General features: G+C 52.5%; 5 protein-coding genes across 5 annotated transcripts; 3 read left to right on the top strand and 2 right to left on the bottom strand.

Moving 5' to 3' along the window:
• Positions 1 to 3,995: 3,995 nt before the first annotated feature.
• On the top strand, positions 3,996 to 5,025 carry ASPACDRAFT_74539 (F1F0 ATP synthase subunit g). Its single transcript, XM_020204243.1, has 3 exons — positions 3,996 to 4,380; positions 4,575 to 4,659; positions 4,734 to 5,025. Exons 1-3 carry the CDS (start codon positions 4,119 to 4,121, stop codon positions 4,963 to 4,965), a joined length of 579 nt encoding a protein of 192 aa, XP_020061350.1. The 5' UTR covers positions 3,996 to 4,118; the 3' UTR covers positions 4,966 to 5,025.
• An 801-nt stretch (positions 5,026 to 5,826) lies between these two features.
• Positions 5,827 to 8,079, top strand: rok1 (RNA-dependent ATPase ROK1; the record flags this gene model as incomplete). Its single annotated transcript, XM_020199489.2, has 2 exons — positions 5,827 to 6,810; positions 6,913 to 8,079. The coding sequence occupies 2 exons, from the start codon at positions 5,827 to 5,829 to the stop codon at positions 8,077 to 8,079; spliced, it is 2,151 nt and encodes a 716-aa protein (XP_020061349.1).
• A 104-nt stretch (positions 8,080 to 8,183) lies between these two features.
• On the bottom strand, positions 8,184 to 9,117 carry ASPACDRAFT_74538 (uncharacterized protein). Its single transcript, XM_020204242.1, has 2 exons — positions 8,790 to 9,117; positions 8,184 to 8,651 (listed from the first exon to the last, which is right to left on the bottom strand). Exons 1-2 carry the CDS (start codon positions 8,988 to 8,990, stop codon positions 8,190 to 8,192), a joined length of 663 nt encoding a protein of 220 aa, XP_020061348.1. The 5' UTR covers positions 8,991 to 9,117; the 3' UTR covers positions 8,184 to 8,189.
• A 1,887-nt stretch (positions 9,118 to 11,004) lies between these two features.
• ASPACDRAFT_8845 (uncharacterized protein) lies at positions 11,005 to 11,969 on the top strand (the record flags this gene model as incomplete). Its single annotated transcript, XM_020206120.1, has 2 exons — positions 11,005 to 11,278; positions 11,335 to 11,969. Coding segments are annotated over 2 exons (909 nt in total), but the record flags the coding sequence as incomplete, so codon positions are not given.
• Positions 11,970 to 12,318: 349 nt separating this feature from the next.
• ASPACDRAFT_1878108 (uncharacterized protein) lies at positions 12,319 to 18,980 on the bottom strand (the record flags this gene model as incomplete). Its single annotated transcript, XM_020198127.1, has 3 exons — positions 18,757 to 18,980; positions 13,608 to 18,709; positions 12,319 to 12,402 (listed from the first exon to the last, which is right to left on the bottom strand). The coding sequence occupies exons 1-3, from the start codon at positions 18,770 to 18,772 to the stop codon at positions 12,319 to 12,321; spliced, it is 5,202 nt and encodes a 1,733-aa protein (XP_020061346.1). The 5' UTR covers positions 18,773 to 18,980.
• Positions 18,981 to 19,735: the final 755 nt, after the last annotated feature.

The following is a 19,735-nucleotide window of genomic DNA, read 5'->3' as shown; positions in this document are numbered from 1 at the left end:
CGAGCTTCTGTTTCTCCCGTAGATGGCTGAGGTCTAGAACGGGTCCGGTGATGGCAGAGCATGATAGCACGACCGACGAAGCTGGAGAGAGGTAGGCAGTCTTCTCGGTGAGTTGGGCAATGAGGATTTCGCCGATTTTTGCATGCGATGATCGTTATGGAACAACACTAGTTGACAGCAGCTAGGTAGTTGTACCAAGTACGAAGGGAGAAGAGAGGCAACATGCCAGGGAACAAGAACACGATCGGTCTCAGCCATAACCCTCCCTCCCACAGGAGAACTGCCATCATATGTACGAAGTCTGTGCAGATATAGAGATAGCTTACAATAAACATAGAGAGAAAAACAAACAAAAAAAAAAGTGCCTGTTCTCATCCCCAGGGCGGGGTATATTAACCTATTCCGATTTCCGGACAACCACCGTCGCCCTCCTCAGGATTCGAACGCATGACCTTCCGTGTTTTGCGCGCAACAAGTTGCCCACTACGCTATCGGCCCCGCAGGCTACCAGGAAATACCGACTTCAAGATATAACCTACTCGCATTTTAACTTGAGCATGTACCCTTTGTGCGAGAAAATGCCGAAGTAACTGGGGTCAGATGTCAGCCCTATGCTAGCATTTGTGACGATGGAGATTTTGATGCTTGACTGAGATCAGACATTCTGCTTGGTTGAGTATTTGAATCTAATCATTCTAATATACTATATTTCCCTCAGTCAAAGGCCGAGAATATCTGGTCCTAGTTGGTCAGCATCATTTTGCACAACTGCACATGGTTATGTGACCACCGAAGTACCTGCTTTTCCACAAGTGCCACTTTCGGAAACTTCCATCCCTAGCTGAGAATACTTCAAGTGTTGACCCTCCAGTGCTTACTACAGCAAATTTGCCAAGAACTCAACACAGGAAGTAGATAAGAGATCAAGAAAAAATGAAGATGAAGCGACAAGGTTACATTCGTATGGAGACCAACGAATCGCTTGCAAGCAGTCTAGAATATCTATACAGCAATAAATAAACACCGTCAAAAGCTCATCCAGGATACACCAAGACATAGAACAACATCATAAACAGCTCGCCTTCTGGGCCATAACAGGAGAGGCCCCAGACCCGACAATAAACCTCTTTTTCCTCCATGCCACAGAACCAACAATCAATATGGTATCACAGATCGGGTGAGTCGGTTTTAGACCGACGTTGAGCACGCAAAGTGCTGTCGCATCGAAGCCATCCTTACCAGCCGCCAGGACCGCCGGGGCCACCTGGCCCTCCAGGGCCTCCAGGACCACCACCGGGGCCGCCGGGACCGCCAAAGCCACCACCGGGGCCACCGGGGCCGCCAAAGCCACCAGGGGGCCCATCGGGACCGCAGCAGTCCCCACAGCAGCAGAAGCAGTCGAGGCAGCAGCAACAACTATCTAGCATGTTAGCAAAGTTCAGGGTATACGGTGATCATTGGTCACTTACTCGTCACCAGGCCCAGGGGGAGGACCGCCACCACGCAGCTGCATGTTCATCTGGCTATCGGGCGTCTATGTCACATGGCGTTAGCTGTACTCTAGTCGATTGCGGAAGACTCGTGATCACACGTACGGGCTGCTCAGCAACAACAGCGTTGGTGGAAGGAGACTCGGGGCTCTGAGGCTGGACCATAGTCAATGTGTTCGGATCCCAGGTAGTCTGGGGCGCTTCCTCCTTCTTGGAGGAGCTGAACCAGCTGAAGAGACTGTCCCCGAACATTGTGTCAAGGATTTGTTCCGGTGTGGGTATGTATGCGCGATGTTGTGAGTTAGGACGAAGAGGGACAATCGCAGCAAAGGGAAAGGAAACGGGCTTCAATTTAAAGGGGACTATCGGAAACTTGTAGAGGAAATCAATGGATCCTCGCTATAAGGTTGTCCACTCAGCGAGCTGTCTGACATCTACTATTTACGGCGCGCCACACCGAGGATGGGGCGAACCATACTTCAATTAGCTTGAATGTCCAAATTGGTGCGTTGTCTTCGCAGCTTTCATCTCTGTTTCTCGGCCCAGAATTGGGTGAGGGTCATCGTTGTGGATCCATCCGATCGAGGCGTACGTATACCCCGTTAGGCAGACAATTTGTCCACCGCATAGATGATTGTGGCTGTCGCCCACGTTTCATGACGTATCGGGCTGAAGAACCCACGAATGTAGGTCAAGATGATACCGTTTTGGCTGCATGGTGACCTATTGCGATAGCACCATATTGGTGCATCGAAAAGGGGGGGGTTGTTGGCGGTATAGCTTGTCCCGAAAAAGCTTCGCATGAGGGATGTCTCGGCAAATTTGCCAAGATATATAGAGTGGAAATGCTCATTTTTCTGCAGCCTACTAGACCGACAGATCGACCGGATGACTTTCGAAAGGAGCCTGGCTAAGCCAATGGTCATCCCTTTCCAGAATGTCGAGCCGTATACTGTCGAAAGTTTGGGGAAATAAATTTATGCGGACAATGGGGGCAATGGGGGCGGTATGCATGCTCTTAGAGGTACTCTTGGAGCAGTCGCCCGATGTTTCATCGCAACCAATGACTATCCATGAGCGCAAGATTGATGTCTGATAAGAGTCTAGATTTCATGGCGCAGCAGAGCAACCAAGTACGGCCCCAATGGCCAACGCGTACGGAGTAGTCTACTATGTAAGTATCAGTCTCAGCCACAGTGCGATGTCGGGGGCCTCGGGGTGAGCCGGTGACTAAGCGGCATATCGAAAGACCGTCTGATCGTCCCAACGAGGTGGGCAACACTACCGAGCCAGGGACATGTAAGCTTCCTTGGACCCTGTGATCCATGATTCTCTGCACGGTGGCTTGCGTGGTCGCAAAATCTGTATTGAGGTGGCTTTCCATCAGCCTTGTGCAGTCGTGGGGCGACAATGGATTTTCAGGGACGACATCCTGCCCAAGTCATTAATATGTCCACAATACTGTTAAATCGTGCCCATCGAAAATTGCAAGTAACAAAGCCATGCTGATAATGCTTTAGTTTGTAAATTCTATGGCCATCGAAACTGACCTAGTCTTGTTTGACTGAATGGTTAAGTGAGGTAAGTGGCCATCAAAGTAGCATCGGTGAATGGATAGACGGTAGATGAGTCCAGTTGTGTTGCATAGGAAAGACGGGCCTAGTTTGCAAAGCAACAAACAGCAAAGGTTAGACTATACTATTGCAAAAAACATATTCTGCTCTATTTGACAAGAACATGACACCAATGGCAGGGCTTTGTAAAGCTTTAGTTTGGTCGGAGAAGGGTCCCAGTAACAGGGTGTCTGTTCTGGATGCACAGACCGAATTCGCAGGGAGCTGGTATGTAGCATCCGTGCAATAGCGCTTGTTGGTACTAGGTCTTAGCTCATGAGTTGCCAGAGAGCTTTCGATAGACCTGTTACAGTCCAATGCCGAATGATGGGTGTATAGTATGTGTCGGCTTGAGTATTGGGCAATGGAGCCCAAGAAAGGCGAGTCCGTGTCAATAATATATAGCGCGAGGGATAACTTGGCAGATTGTTCCCCTGTATACAGTTTCAATACACAAATGAGCTAACGCTTCTTCACCTCAATCATTGAGATGGTCGTTCGCATCGAACTGAATGGCTGATGGTTAGGTGTAGCCGAAATCACGATCTCGATTTTCAGTAACGACAGCCCTGCGAAATTCTTTATAAGGCCACTAGGTAGGGAGAGAAGCAGTTTCTGGGGACTATCTTTGTGTTGAATTCAGGGACCATATTACAGTTCATCAGTGCTAACATATAGAGCCTTAAGTATTATATGACCGTTGCCAGTGACGTGAAGTTCAAAATCGCATCCAGTAAATACCATCAGTGCCAATTGTTTCTGAAGTGATCCAACAAGTGTAAGGCGGAGTATAAACCAGGCATAAAAGGTGATGGATCACGTGGTGCGGGAGTGGAGGCTCTTCCTGAACTTCCCGAACCTCAAATCTCAGATTCTGGTCCTGCAATTGCGCGACGATCTAACGTCTCCGGCTCTTGAACCACCCGCCATTGGACCCCTTTTGTCCTCCATCTAGCGACTTTGATCAGTCACTCTCTCCCCTTCTCGTCTTTTCTTCTTTCCAAGGGTTTTCAAGATGTCCGCCCCGGCGTCCCGTGCCGTCCTCCGGCAATCGCAGTTCCTGGCTCGCAGGACCGCAGTCAGACACGCCTCTTCCACCTCGGAAGCCGCTTCCAAGGCTGGCGAGGCTGCTTCTTCCACTGCCTCCAAGGCCGCTGAGGGCCTCTCTCGTGTTCAATCCTCGGCTGGTCCCGCCATCTCCAACGCTGCTCAGGGTCTCGGTAACGCCCTGAAGAAGGTTGGTGGAAGAACCGGAAAGGTCATCTCTTTCGTCGAGAGTAAGAGAGCTCCCCTGACCTCACGCCGTGATATGCTATATATCCTTCTTCTTCTTTCTTCCTGGCTGCTGTGGCACGACAGTCAGTGCGAGAGCAGTCTGGTTCGCCATAGCCGGATGTGCAGAGGATGCTGGATATCACACATACACCATGTCCCATCTGTCCATTGCTAATCAATCTTCTCTGCTATATAGGCATGATCCCTCCCACCGTCTACTACAGCAAAGTCGGTCTCGAGCTCGCCAAGCTGGTCTTCCGTGGACAGAACATGACCCCTCCGTAAGCGCTCCCCCAGACTTAGTCGGGGCCCCCGGAGAAGCACCACAGGCATTGTTGCTGACCCCAATATCTAGTAATGTCGCCACTTTCCAGGCCTACCTCGAGCCCTTGATCCGCAACCCCACGAACTCCGCTTTCGCCCCCTCGAACATCATTGCCCGGATCCGCAACGCCAACAAGAAGGAGCTCGCCTTCGCCGGTGTCACTGCCGCGGAGGTGATCGGTTTCTTCACCGTCGGTGAGATGATCGGTCGGATGAACATCATCGGCTACCGGGGAGAGCCTGAGCACGCCGGACACCATTAGATAAATACCACGCAGTTGTGCCTTAGCCTGTCTTCCTTCCCTTTTACACAAACATCCCCCCCCGTTTCCTTTGTGCGCTGTACTATTGTATGATAGACGATGGAATTCAACTGTTGTCTGAGGTGACTGGTGTATTTGTTTTTTTTTGTCTCTCTCAGTGGAACATGTTTGCTTTTGTTTCCAAAAAGTGTTTGGGTATCAAAAGCCTTGCTGGAAGTGTGTGCGTCCGGTTAGAAGATAGACTTGTTCCACCTGCGCTCGAATGTTTTTAGATATCTTCTTGAATTCAATGTGTCTTCTCAAAAATGAGAGTCCCGTTGAGCAACAAAGCGTGGCCGTCCTCGTAGGAAGATTCTGGCTGCAATGGGGATTCCGAGCACGGAAGGGATATCAAGGAGATAAGAACGATGGGCCCACAAAGATAACCGCCATACGATAAATGTACTGTGTCTATGAGAGCTGTTCAACCTCTCCACCGTATCTCATTCTTTCATCTTGAATTGCCCTGTATCGTCCTGTATATCAAGTCCACTAAGCACAATCCTGGCGAACGGACAAACTGGACAAACTAAACAATCGATTATGAAGTTCTGTGTTGGACAACCGAAAGCGAACCTTGAAGCCTCAGGAAGAGAGGCCAGGCCCCTCTCTGATTGGCCCGTGCGGGAGAATTGGAACATCGAACTTTTTTTTCCCTGGACAACCCAAAAAAAAAGGACCGCGAGGAACCTGACCAACTTCAACGGTCATTTCCCAAATAACAAACGAGCAAACAAAGGGGGCGTGCATGTTCTTGAGTCCCTTCTTTATCTAATAAAGTCAAGTCGCATGGTCTTGTAAAATCGTGACCCCACCCAAAAAATGGATGCCTTCAAGCTCTTGACGAGAGCCACCAAATTGAAGACCGGTACCGCTAGTAGTACCCTCTCTTCATCAACTCTGCCATCTAAAGGCAAGGCGCAGACACCCCAGCTCTTCCACGCCTCGGAGGCCGAGGAACTGCTGCGGAAGAATGGTGGCGTCAGCGCCAGCAAAAAGCGCAAGAGAACCCATGCGCCGGCCGTGGCGTCGGATTCGGAGAATGATGATGATAACCTGCCAGGGTTAGATTTCTTCGGCGCAGGCAAAAGCTCTGCCTCGACGGCTAAGAAGGAGCGGGCTGCCGCGGCAAAGGGGCAGGAGGAGGTGGAGTCGGAAGAGGAAGAGGGCGAGTCGATGGATGAAGTACAGCGGCGCACGATCTTGAACACGCACAAGATCAAGGTCACGGATATGCGTGACCTGGAGGGGGTACAGCAAGTGGCGGCGGCAGCGCCGCCGGCGGAGGGTGACGAGTCCAACAAGAAGAAAACGAAGAAGAGAAAGCAAGAAAAAGAGAGCTCGTCGTCGGCTCAACCGCTCACGAAAAAGGAGCTGAAAAAGGCACGCCAGTTGTTCCCGCAACCTTTGGTCTCGTTCAAAGAGCTGCGTACCAGGTACAACATCTCGCGCCGGCTGGCGGAGAACATCGCCGAGCAAGGGTTTACGGTCCCCACAGAGGTTCAGTTGGGGAGCTTGCCTCTGTTACTGGGGGATCAGTCGGTTGCCCAGAAGGCGGGTACGACTGGCACGGTCGAGCCTGATCTTCTGGTGGTGGCGCCGACGGGCAGTGGTAAGACGCTGTCTTTCATGATCCCCGTCATTAACAAGATTGTCCGACACCACCACCAGCAACAGGAAGAGCGTGGTATCTTCGCTGTTGTTGTTGCTCCCACGAAGGAGCTTGCCAGTCAGATCGTCAATGAAGGACGGAAACTGGCGCTCGGAACTGGTGTCAAGATTACTCTGATGAAGAAGGGCATGCGCGTTGTCGAACGCGACGATGAGGGCGACGATGCTAAGGGTGTTCTGGATGAGCAGAGTGAGGAGGACTCTTCTGGATCTGAGGATGAGGAGCAAGAGACGGAGAAGAGCAGCAAGGGGAAAGCCCCCGTTACCAAGAGTGACATCCTCGTCACGACGCCATTGATGTTGGTCAATGCACTTTCTGCAAACAAGACCAAACCCTTGGCGACCTTGCCTCTGGTAAGAAACATTGTCCTGGATGAAGCCGATGTTCTGTTGGACCCTCTGTTCCGCGAGCAAACGCTCGATATCTGGCGAGCATGCACGCACCCTGAACTTCGGGCAAGCTTGTGGTCTGCTACCATGGGCTCTAACATCGAAGATTTGGCCAAGTCTACCATCAAGGAGCGCAAAGATATGTTGAGCACAACCAAGTCTTATCCCCTCCTCCGTCTCGTTGTGGGACTGAAGGACTCCGCTATTCCGAACATCAAACACAAGCTGGTCTACGCCGCAACAGAGCAAGGAAAGCTGCTGGGACTCAGACAACTCCTTCACCCTGCGGCAGCAGCGGCTTCAGATGTTCGTCTTCGACCTCCCTTCCTCATTTTTACCCAGACTATTCCTCGTGCCATTGCCCTCCACTCAGAATTGCGCTACGACATCCCTGCTGAAGCCGGTGGCTCTTCGCGCATTGCCGTTCTTCACTCCGACCTGTCCGACAACCAGCGGTCCGATATCATGAGACTGTTCCGCAAGGGCGAGATCTGGATTCTTGTTACGACCGATTTGCTAGCTCGTGGTGTTGACTTCCGAGGCATCAATGGTGTGGTCAACTACGATATCCCCAATTCCGCCGCCGTTTACGTCCACCGTGTCGGACGAACTGGCAGAGCGGGCCGTGAAGGCGGCATCGCCGTAACATATTATACTAAGGAAGATATTCCCTATGTCAAGAGCATCGCCAACGTCATCGACGTCAGTGAGAAACTACGGGGCACCACAGAGGAGAAGTCTGTGCAAAAGTGGTTGCTCGACGCTCTCCCCGACCTCAGCAAGAAGAGCAAGCAAGAGCTTAAGAAGCACGGTGTCAAGGCCCGACAGTCCAAGAAGGACGGCAAAGAGGACAAGAAGACGAGAATCAGCACCAAGAGTGGTTACGAACGACGGATGGAGAACAAGAGAAAGGGCGCGATCGAAGCCAGCCGGACCAGGAAGTCCGACTCACGACCGGCCGCTGCAGATGCTGCTGCTAGCGACAACGAGGCCTGGGATGGTCTTGACGACTAGTCGGCGTGTCCCTGTACCAAAAGCAAAATTTTACCAATCAAACTAGTACTCACTTACGATTCCCCCCACCTCGCGAAACACCCTTACCGCAACGTTGGCTTCTTAGAAATTCATGTATTATTGTTTTTATTCTTATCGTCAGGCTGCTCGATCAGATTCCTCTTCAGCCGTAGCAACAGATACTCATTGTCCAGTTTCCCTTGCTCCTCCAGGACCCCCTCCAACTCATCCCCGTCCCGGTCGAAGTACAGCCCCCACGAGCCATCGTCTTCCTTGACTGCGACAAACTGCCGGCTCCCCTCCAGCGTCAAGGTCGTCTCATCGTCCACCCAATCCCACGGCCCGATCACATGCTCGCAACTCTGCGTCCGGTTCCCATACTTGAGCTCATGCGTATCCTTGTCCGCGTAGATCCACCCCAACATGGGCGGATTGTCCGAGATAGTCGTCGCGACGCCCAGCCCGCGCTTCAAATGTTTCATATGATCGAACTCCGGGTACTCGATGTAGAACGCTTCAGCGGTATGCGCGGGAGGATCTCGTTTCGTGGGGTCGGGGTCATCAAGAAAGACCTTTTAATTATTCGAAGTAAAGTGCAAATATTAGCTAGCGCCCTTTCAAAAACCTCGACGACGCGAGACCGTTGGTGCGGAGACAAGACAAAGCGCCAACCAGCCAGGCAGAACTGTTCCCAAGGCCCGATGACTTACCTTGAAGTCCCGCAAAACCACCCGTTTGCCATGTACCTCGGGGTCCTCGATATTGTGCGGCGGCGCGGAGACGTCGATGTGGAATTTGGCCATGCGACGCTCGTCGTTCTTGCGCTCGTTGGCTTTCCGCTGTTCGTTGGAGGCGAGAGACACCCCCGCTACGGTGGGGATGGCGGACAGGATGAGGAGACCGATGACCATACTGTTTTGCTTTCTTCGGTAACGACGGTTTTGCTTGAGATAATGTGATGTCGGGAAGGCGTAAGGCAGAGGTATAACTCAGTTTGAAAGAATTCAATCGGTGGCCCGGGATTAGAGATAAAGCTGGGGGAAGCACTATTCTTGTAGCTAAGGAGCGGGGATCGAACCCGATAATAACAGGCACAAGCTGCATCGATACCATCGGTTTATCGGGCCTGGGTGGCGGTGCGGAGCATCGTCATATGTCATCGGTGGCTGATGGGAAGTGGCTGTGAGTGGCTGGTTTATCCTCCACCGTCCCTCCACTACTCTCGGATACTTCTCCGGTGATTGTTGATCGTTCGGGACTTGGGCCAGGTGCGTTGCACGAAGTATACATACACAATCACTGATTACGTGCTATTCGACTGCGATCTTGTGAAGGATTCCTGGAGGATATTGAATCAAATCAGTCTTTGGATTCTGTTCTGTCATTGTTTCGGTTCTATCTCTACTGCAAGGCTCTACGCTCTCACTTGCCCAAATGCTTGAGGATGGCCATAGCAAAGCTTGAATCCCACGCTTGCAAAGCAGCAACGGCACGAAATGACTCTTTAAGCTTCTGACGCTTCATCAATTCAATATGGTCACATTTCAACACGAATGCAATGCCCCCTCGTGATCTACACCAGACATTGGCTCTATGTTACCAGCCTAGTTTATCTGACGGAGGACTCTCTCTCGCAATACGCAAGTAGGTGACGAGAGGCTGATAATGACCATCTTACACCGATTCAAAAATTCTCAAGCTTGGAAAGCTCAGGCTTGGGAATACAACAGAGTCCTACTTCCATAGACGCGCTCCAGAGGGTGCTAAATAGCCAGGACCTCCAGCCCAAACGGTGACTTCACCTCCGACACAAGAGACCCACAAGGCTGGCAATGGTGTGGCACGGGAGCGATGGCGGGTGGTCGAAGGCCGTCAGAGCGTCAAGCCCAACAGCATAATCCCCCTGTGCCGAACAGGAAAGTCTCATACCCTTGCAGCACATGCAGTTGCCCCGTGAATGCAGGTTATACTCCGGTTACAAGGTCATATCCTGATTCTCCTCGCGAGGCACCGCAGGTCTATTCACACTTCCCAGTTGAATTGCTCTGTCTATGCCAAACTGAAATTCGGAAGCGGAAACAGTGCGTTATCTGTGGCAAGACAACCCAGGCAGAAATCCGGGCTCGATCGATTCATTCCCAGGCGAATCTCCACTGGTACGGGTAGTGACGAATTTGTTGCGTGGCTCGCGGTTCTCGAGACCTGGCATCTGAGCAGGCAATCTGTATACTGATACTAAAGAATCTCCGGGCTCCAACCATGAGACACGAGCTTGACTCTGCGTATAAGTGTTTAACCGCTCATCATACAGATTGATCAGTAAAGATAGAGGTGATCAACTTTCAAATTCTTGGCAATCAAGCCAGAGCCAGTGAGCTGTTTTACTGCGAGAACCGGCCGCGTGGTTTCGACTCTTATTACTCCATCGCCTGGTCGACTTCCGTGCAGAGACGCGGAACGTGGGTCTGCCATGTGGGTCAACCCTATTTTAATCCAGCTTAGAGTTGAGGTCAAGATCGATGCCTATGGATTCCTAGTCAATTTTAGTGGACATGCCTTCATTTCCCCTGTGTCCGCTATGTCTCCATCACCCGTATAGACGTCTCATGGACCTGAACGGATTTCCCGCCTTTTCGATGACGAATGCAGTCTACAGCAGGCCTGACTCTCATGTCCTCTCGCACGCACTTCCGCTTACACATCTTGTCGGTACATCTGAGGTCTTTCCTTAATTCCCACGAGACCTGGACAGGTCTATAAATGGAGCATTAGCCCTCATTCCTCATCAACGAACCAAAGCATTCATCTCACCGCCCCTTGAGAAGTTTCGCCATGCGCTCGCTAAGCACTGCACTCTTTCTGGTAGGCACAGCCGCGTCAGTTGCTGCTGTTCCTACTGCCACCGCGGCGTCACAAAGTGCCACTGTTACTCTCGACTACTGCACCCTCGCCCCTGCTGCTGGAAACGGCTCGATCGGTTACTACAAGTACCAGAATGTTCGTTTCGCCGCGGTTCCTACTGGTGACCTTCGTTTCGCGAAGCCGCAATGGCCTCCCGTTGAGAAGGCCATCAACAATGGCAGTCTTGCCGAATCTGACGTAGACTGTGCATCCACGGAAGACTGTCTCTACATGGACGTCTGGGCTCCAGCTAATGCTCAAGGCCGCAACCTGCCTGTGATGCTCTGGACCTATGGCGGTATGATTTTCCGCTTGGCGCCACCTCACCGTTGCTTTAGCTAACCTGCAATATAGGTGGTTTCACTGCAGGATCAAAGTCTCAGAATACGCCTGAGGGTCTATTCGATCTCTCTAAAGATTTCATCTTTGTTGCTCCCAACTACCGTCTTGGATTCACTGGCCTGGCGAATGGCCCCTCCCTGGCCCACCAGGGTGGCACTCCCAATACTGCCTTGTGGGACGTTGAGCACGCTTTCAAGTGGGTGCACAAGTACATCAGCGCCTTTGGTGGAAATCCCGATGAAATCACCGCTGTCGGTTTCTCGGCCGGTGGCTCCATGCCCCTGTTCCAGATGACCCGCTTCGCCGGCCATGCCGAGCAGCTCTTTAGACGTGCCTACATCATGTCACCGGGCTTCGTCCCCGGCGCTGGTCACGAGCACGGAGAAGCGTTCTACCAGAACGTCTCCAAGGCCGTCGGTTGCACAGGCGGCGACCTGGACTGTCTGCGCAACGTTGCCTTCACCAACCTGACCGATGCCGCCAACGATGTCTACGAAGCCTATGACTACCAGTTCCAGCCTCGCGTGGACGGCGACTTTGTGGCGGACACCTACGAGGCCCAGCTGTACCAGAAGCACTTCAACTTCAGCGGTCCCCTGGTCATCTCCCACGAGCAGCATGAAGCCAACACGGGAACCGACGAGGGCGAGACGACCATTTCCTCCGAGCAGGACATCATCACGAACCTCCGCATCTTCTTCCCTTCGATCACGGACAACGTCATCCAGGAGGCCCTCAAGCTGTACCCTGCCTCCAGCTACTCGAGCCAGGCTCTCCGGTTCGCAGACATGAGACAGTCCTTCGATCTGACCGCCCACAATTTCGCCCTCACTGAAGCCATGAACAACAACACCTGGAACGCGATGGTCGCCCTGAGCAAGGCTACCCACGGCACCGACCAAAGCTACTACTGTATGTTCCGCCAACAGCCCCCCCAGAAACCCCAGCCACTCACGAAAACTGGATGCTCACAAATACTGCAACAGGGTACTCTACCTACTCGCTTTCTTCCAGCAGCAGCAGCAGCAGCAGCTCCTCCTCTGGCGCAGGTGTCGCCATCTCCAGCGACTCCGACGTCGACTCCACCGTTGCAGTACGTACCGTACCTCCTCCTATCATCCTGACCTATAACAAATCCCTCCCGACTAACACAATCCAACCCCCCACAGCGCAAAATGCAGAAATACCTCCTCTCCTTCGTCCTCACCGGCAACCCCAACACCAAGTGGGCGGATGACAAGCTCTACTGGCCCAAGTACCTGAACGGTTCTTACACCGCCACCCAGCTCGTCTTCAACAGCACCATGTACCTGACCCAGGACGATCTGGCCAACGCCCGCAGCGTGTTCTGGAACAAGGCTCTGTGGTACTAGACTGGAATCTCCATTGTGCCGGGGGATTTACGTTGATAAGACTGGCCATGTTGGATGCAAGTCTAGAGCTATACTTTCTGATTCGTCTGTATATTCTAGTGTATATCAAGTCTACTTTCTCGATCGATAGGGTATTTTCTGGTTAGTATCTTGATAAGATCAGTAGCCAATATACCTACTGTAAGCATCAGTTCCAAACCCAGTATCCATACATAGCATTCAAGATACAGTAACCTACACATCACACTACATTCTCGCAGTCCACGAAAGAAGGTCCCACCACGCTAAGAATCCACGCTCCTCTGCTTTTAAAGGTAACCATAAGTCAGCGCGGTGGGTCCCGCTGACTCAGCGGAAGCTTCGAATCCAGTTTAGCGCGATCAGTGGACATGGCATCTTATCTGGAAACCTCATTTCACAGCATCGGTCCAATAGACATAGAAATACTTTGTGAACATGCTCGAAATCTAGAAACATGCTAAAATGCGTAGAATGACCGTACGAAGACGCCCATTCATCTTGCTTGATACGGCCCTGAAAAAATGGTAGCTCTCCCTCCACCTTCCCGAGCAGTACTGGTACTCGGCATTCACACATGACGTACAGATAAATCAGGTGTACAATATAAGCTTGGTCCAGAGAACCCAGAGCGCTACTTCGAATCTACGTCCTTACACTGCACGGAAATGAACATGATGTGGCTTTTGCACATACTCTGAGACATGTTTCTGAACATCTGGTAAATATCCGCTTATCCAACTCCAGAATACCAAATGCCATGGCTGGGAATCCAGAACAAAACTCTATCCAAGCTGATCTGACCATCCAACCGAGCAGATCTATTCACGAATTACCACAACGCATCACCTGCCCAGCAAGTGCGCCCACCGTGGGATAGGCAAACAGATCCGCCACGGTGAAATCCAAGCTGCGCGCCCGCGCCCGCGCCACCAGACCCATAGCCAGGATGGAGTCGCCGCCCAGATTAAAGAAGTCATGGTCGATCCCGAATTCCGCGGAGTCGATCTTCAGAGTGTCCGCAAAGAGCTGATGCAACATCTCCTCTGCTGGGCCGGACGGCTCCCGCTTCTGCAGGGTGGGCGCATCGAGGTATGCCTCTCGGGGCAGTGCAGCGGCCATGCTGCGAAGCTGGCCGCGGTCCAGCTTGCGGGACTTGCTCAGGGGGAATGAATCTACGCAGAGGAATACCGTCGGGATCATGTATGGGGGCAGGGAGGCGCGCAGGGTTGTTAGTGCTGTGGCGATTTGCGCTTGAAGAAGCGAGGGCCTTGATTTCTGGCTAGTCTGCTCCCGCGGACGGATGAAGGCCGTCAGGGTCGGCTGCCTTCGGCTATGTGATCTATCATCGTTCGGGACGACAACCTCGGCCACGACCTCGGCGGCGTCAAGGAAACTGCGGCGCAAGTGGTATTCGACCTCGCCCAGCTCGATGCGTTGTCCGCGCAACTTGATCTGTGTGTCTTTGCGGCCGATGAACCTCAGGGTTCCGTCTTCTGCGTACTGGACCAGATCGCCCGTGCGGTAGAGGCGCGAACGGGCGGTTTCTGTGCGTCGGAATCGCCGCAGCCACGGTGGGTGCGCCTCTGGGGCGATAAAGGAGGCAGCCGTCTTGGTCGGGTTGTTGAGGTACCCGTAGCCTACAATAGGGCTTTCGACCACGAGCTCTCCCACTGTCCCAATAGGTACTAGTTTGTCGACGCTTCTTGTGTCCACGACCCAGCACACTGCGCTGGTCGGAGGCCCGACGTTGTTCGGATCACTTGGGTTGTTGACATTTTGATTCAGAGTGGTAAGAATGGCACACTCCGCGGGGCCATATAAGTTTAACAGGTGAAGTGCTGGTGACCACGTCGAGATATCCTCCGGCGCAATAGGCTCTCCTGCTAGTACCAGCGTCTTCAGGGATGGAACGTTTCGAGGCTCGATAATGCGCGCCACAGACGGCGTTAGGCATGCCCAATTGGCCTCGAGTCTACCGATAATCTGCGCAAGGTCTCCTTCTCGATCTTTGGCAGAAGGAATACAAACACAACCGCCAGCCACGAAAGTCAGCAAATGATCTGCGATGCTGATATCAAAAGCGTAGGCGGCGAACTGAAAGACGCGGGAAGTAGGACGCAATGACAATGCAACGCTGTTGGCTTTGGCGCTTGTGCACCACGACTGATGCGACATAACGGCGCCTTTAGGCTTTCCCGTCGAGCCCGAGGTGAAGACTGCATAGAGGGCATCTCTGGGTTTGACCCGTGGCATGGGAGTTGCGGGTTCAGTCTGATTCTGTGGCCACGATCGGTGCGAATCACCCAGTATGATGGAAAATTTTGCAATTTGACCCGCACGAGGTGCATTCTTCTCCGACGTGACAATGAAAGGCGCCTCTGCATCATCGCATATTCCGCGCAGTCGTTGTACTGGATGAGAGTCGTCTAGCAGAATAAATGCGCCTCCGGCCTTCATCACTGCAAGCATTGCGATGCTGGTCCAGCATGACTTTTCGAAAAAGAGAGGAATAAACACATTAGGACCTACGCCTTGTCCTCGGAGATAGGCAGCCATCTCAGATGAGGTCTGCTCCATCTCCCCGTAAGTGAAACTGCCATCCCAAGCGCACACAGCTGGAGCGTTGGCCTGCTCGAGACTTTGCTTTCGGATCCACTCGTGGGCACAGATTTCCACTGTCTCGGGGAGCGCGGTATTCCATTGTTTCAAGTGTGACCGATCTTCAGGACAGATAGTGTCCAGCTCACACAGACGAGCTTCTTCAGATTCAGAAATCAGAACTTGCATGATATGTCGGAGCTGCGTCAACAATCGGTCCATTTGCACGCTGGGGACAACATGCGGATCGAATGTCGCCTCGATCTCTATTGAGCCCGGTCTCTGCTGACAGATCAAGGTAATTGCGTAGGAACTGAATGCTCCAGTTTCCGAATAGTCCTGCTTCTTTGCGAACATCCAATCACTGCCAGTCTCCTCGGGTTGGATGACAACATGGCTCTGGAAATCACAAGCTTTGCTAGATCCCTGACCAAGGCGGCGAAGGTTTTGAAGCCCTATGTGTTCGAATGGCATCGCGGCAACACAGAACTCCCGCAGCCGCTGAAGTCTGTTTTTCACGGTCATCTCTGGATCGAGATTCAGTCTCAAGGGGATGGTCGCGATTGCCGGGCCAGTCATATCCTCGACGCCCAGCACAGGAGCGCCACGTCCGCTAACAGTGAGGCCGAAGACGACATCGGCGGTCTCCGTATAAAGGGAAAGGATGATTCCCCATGCTAGCTTGAGTTTGTCAGCAAGTGTGTACTCACTTGCAACCCGATGGTTCACGGGAATACAGATTGGATGCATTTCCGTAGCCTTTGGGATATACGCTGGGGAGGGTAGCGAAGGGAAGCTGGCACTCTGCACATCAGTGAAGCGGCCTTGCCAATACGCCTCTCGCTCGGTAGTCGTGCGCCCGATGTACTCGATCAAAGGACTGAATGGCCTCTCTTCCAGTGTCTGTCCGTTGTAGGCGGCTTCGAGGTCCCGAAGGAGTACGGGAAGGCCCCAGCCATCGGACAAAGCGTGATGCACAGTCAGTGTGAAGGCCGGCAGCTGTAAAGTAGATGCTGTATTGTGAAGATGTGCACGAATCCAGGACTGTCCGAGCTCGCAGGAAAGCGAACTTTTTGCTGCCCTGAATCCCTCTCCGTTCAGCGAGCTCACATCTAACGCGACTGACCTCCGAATTACTGCCTGGTAGATCTTGCCACTGCTGGTTTGGATAAATCGGGTCCTCAAGATCGGGTGAGCGTCGACCAACGCATCCCATGCAGACTGGAACCGGTGAGTATTCACCTTCGCAGGCATTTCATACCGAAACACGCCAATATAGGAGCCCGGTCTTTTAGCGGCGAGAGATATAAGTCCTTCCTGCAACGGTGTACAAGGATACACGTCCTCAATTTCTGTTTCGTGGCTGAGCCCGCACTGCTTCATGGTCTCTGTAACGATCTGCTTGCAGTCTTCACTGGCAGAAACCAGAGAGAACGGCCGGATTGCGCTACCTCTCGAGACAGTGCGGACTCGGGTCACCATGTCTTCGAGGGCAGGGTGACCATATAAGTCGGCTATGTCTAATTCGAGGCCTTCTTTCCTCGCTAGACCGGCCAGCTTCATGGCCGCGACAGAAGTGCCACCAAGAGCAAAGAAGCCATCTTGTAGACCAATCTCGTCCACTGGAATCTCGAGTACTTTCGACCACAGCATCTGAAGCTTGCGCTCAACTGGTCTAGAAGGCCTGCTGCTCTCGACGGCATAGTTCCCGTTATACCTGCGGAGATCATGTCGGGTCAAAGTCGCCGCCAGATTGCGAAGCATTTTCCGGTCACTCTTTCCGTTGTTCGTGAGAGGCATTGACACCAAAGGTAAAAATGTACTAGGAATCATGTACTCAGGAACAAGGTCGGACAATTTTGCTTTAAGCATCTCCACGTTGGTGCTCAGGTCATCCGTCGGTTCCTCAAGCCATCCTACTTTGGTGACGTGCGCTGTTGTACTATTTGATTTTAGAACAAGAAATGCAACGAGGATTGAGGCTGAAGTCTCATCAGCAAGATGAATCATATCTACCACAGCATCCACGGCTCTTGGGAGCATTGACCGAATATGATGCTCAACCTCTCCAGTGTCCAGACGCTGGCCGTGGAGCTTGATCTGCGTATCCTTTCTGGCAACGTAACGGATCGCGCTTTTCGCGGCGTCGAAAACCACCAGGTCCCCTGTCTTGTACATCCGATCACCTCGGGGTCTCAACATTTTGTGCCACGCCGGGGGACTGATGAACACTTCGGCTGTTCGTGCAGGATCCTTGAAGTAGCCGCGGGCGACCATGGGTCCCTCTAGCAGCAGTTCTCCAACCTCCCCCGGTGGGCTCAATCTGTCATGATTGTCGGGGTCAACGACCCAGCAATTGACTCCAACCCCTCGCCCCAGATCAGACGGGTCAGGCCGAATGCCTGGTTGTAGCGTCGTAGCCATGCAGCCGATCGTGCATTCGGTGGGACCGTAACCGCTGATGCACTGCATACGAGGCAACCAGTTCTCAATGTCCCCTTCTCGCAGAGCCTCGCCTCCAATCACCAGTGTTTGCAGGGTACATAAATCCTCCGGCGCCAACACCCTTGTCAGTGAGGGAGTCAAGAAGGACCAAGTACAGTTCAGCCGACGACATGCCTCTGCCAGATTGTTCTTCCGCTCAGCCTCCGAGGGTATGCACACACAACCGCCCGTGACCAATGGCGCGAAGATGTCCAACAGGGAGGCGTCGAACGCATGGGACGCAAACTGGAAGACACGGGTCTTCTCATGGATGTTTAGCGCGACACTGTTAGCCAACACACTAGTCGATAGAGACCGATGCTCTATAACCACCCCCTTCGGTTTTCCGGAAGTCCCGGACGTGAAGACTGCGTAGGCAGTACTGGTGCAGGGAACCTCTGGCTCTGGGTGCAGCGTGGTTGCCCCTCTCCCAAGAGCGGTGACATCACCATCCTCATCTTCATCAATCACGACAATCCTGTCGGCAAACTTGACCGTCTCGGCCGTGGCTTTGGTGGCGATGATCACCTTCGCTGCGACGGCGCGGTAGGTCTCCTCTAAGCGCTGGGTAGGATGGGATGGATCCAACGGCACAAAGGCAGCCCCGGCTTTCAAGACCCCCAGCAGTGCCACGGGATACCAGTGTGACTTCTCGGAGCACACCGGGACGAACTCCTCGATTGCGACTCCTCGATTCAGTAGGTGTGACGCGAGGCAGGACGACAGGCGATCGAGAGTGGCGAAAGTAAACTGTCCATTCCAAGCGGATACGGCCTCGCGTTCAGGATGTGCAACTGCCTGTTTGTGAAACATTTCATGTATGCAGACATTGGCGGGCTGGTGTTTTGGGGGGTTGAAGGAGTTCAATTGCTGCAGCTGCTTCTGGTCGCGCTCGGTGTCACCCACTAATTCTAGCGATTCTCGGTTAGTGTTGATTATCTTCGTGGGTTGGTTGAACCCTTGAGGGGCGGCATCTTCGGAATTGTCGACTTTTGTCATGATTCTCTTTCTTGGTGGTTTATTGTAGGTTAAGAGAAGCAGCTGTTAGGTGTGTATGAAGAGTATGGCGCAGGTGATGAAGGCAAGAATGTCTTAAGAGGATTCACTTCCGTTGGAACGACTAGCTGCTGAATATAAATATGAACGAAATGTGTGTCTCATCTCGAAAATTCAAGTTTTTTCCTCATACTGATATCGAGAAGGAGTAAGGTCCCTTGGAGTTGGAGAAGTTGAAAAAGGAATATGGGAGGGTCTTGCGTGGCGATCAGCAGCTGCCTTGTTTCTCCCGAGTCCTCTTGTATTCAACCACTCCCACACACCACATGCCGAACTTCACGCCAGCAGACTACCTTGATTCTTCCATGAGCTGATTGGTCTGATTCAAATCAAGCCATATCCCGCCAATCCGAGGAATCTTCGACGATTTTATTGAAATATGCGGAACCTGTCTGAACAGGGTAAATGTGTGCAATGCCTTCAAAGAAGACAATCCTCTTCAGACATGCAGCAACAACAAGATCCGTGACTCAACGAATTGACAGCTGCAAGGCACCCTATGGGGTATTATTATACCACACAGCTGCTCACAAATGGAGGGTTCATTCCTCACACGCAGGAGACCATCATGTCTATCCCGGACCCCAGCCCACAACTGCTCTTACTCGGGTACGTCAGCAATGCTCTGTGCAGGCCTCTACCTGACGTGACTTGAGTCATGACGTATTGTGGTGCCTATCTTACATTTCTAGGGATTTGCCCGAGTCGATAACCTAGTTTTAAGACCGTCAAGCCTAAACAACCTATCAAGGGATCTCCGCAGCCGGCATGAATGGACAGTACGTCAATCTTCGAGAGTTATATGCCATCAGCAGGGACATTTGTGTCAAACCTGGCATAACAGATGACCACTCTTGGGAATGAGCGTGTGGCAGGCACAG

The sequence above is a fragment of the Aspergillus aculeatus genome (genome assembly GCF_001890905.1).
Source record: "Aspergillus aculeatus ATCC 16872 unplaced genomic scaffold ASPACscaffold_1, whole genome shotgun sequence".
NCBI classification, from domain to species: Eukaryota; Fungi; Ascomycota; class Eurotiomycetes; order Eurotiales; family Aspergillaceae; genus Aspergillus; species Aspergillus aculeatus.
The sequence above is the reverse complement of the archived record's forward strand: the minus strand, read 5'-3'. Positions and strand labels throughout refer to the sequence as shown.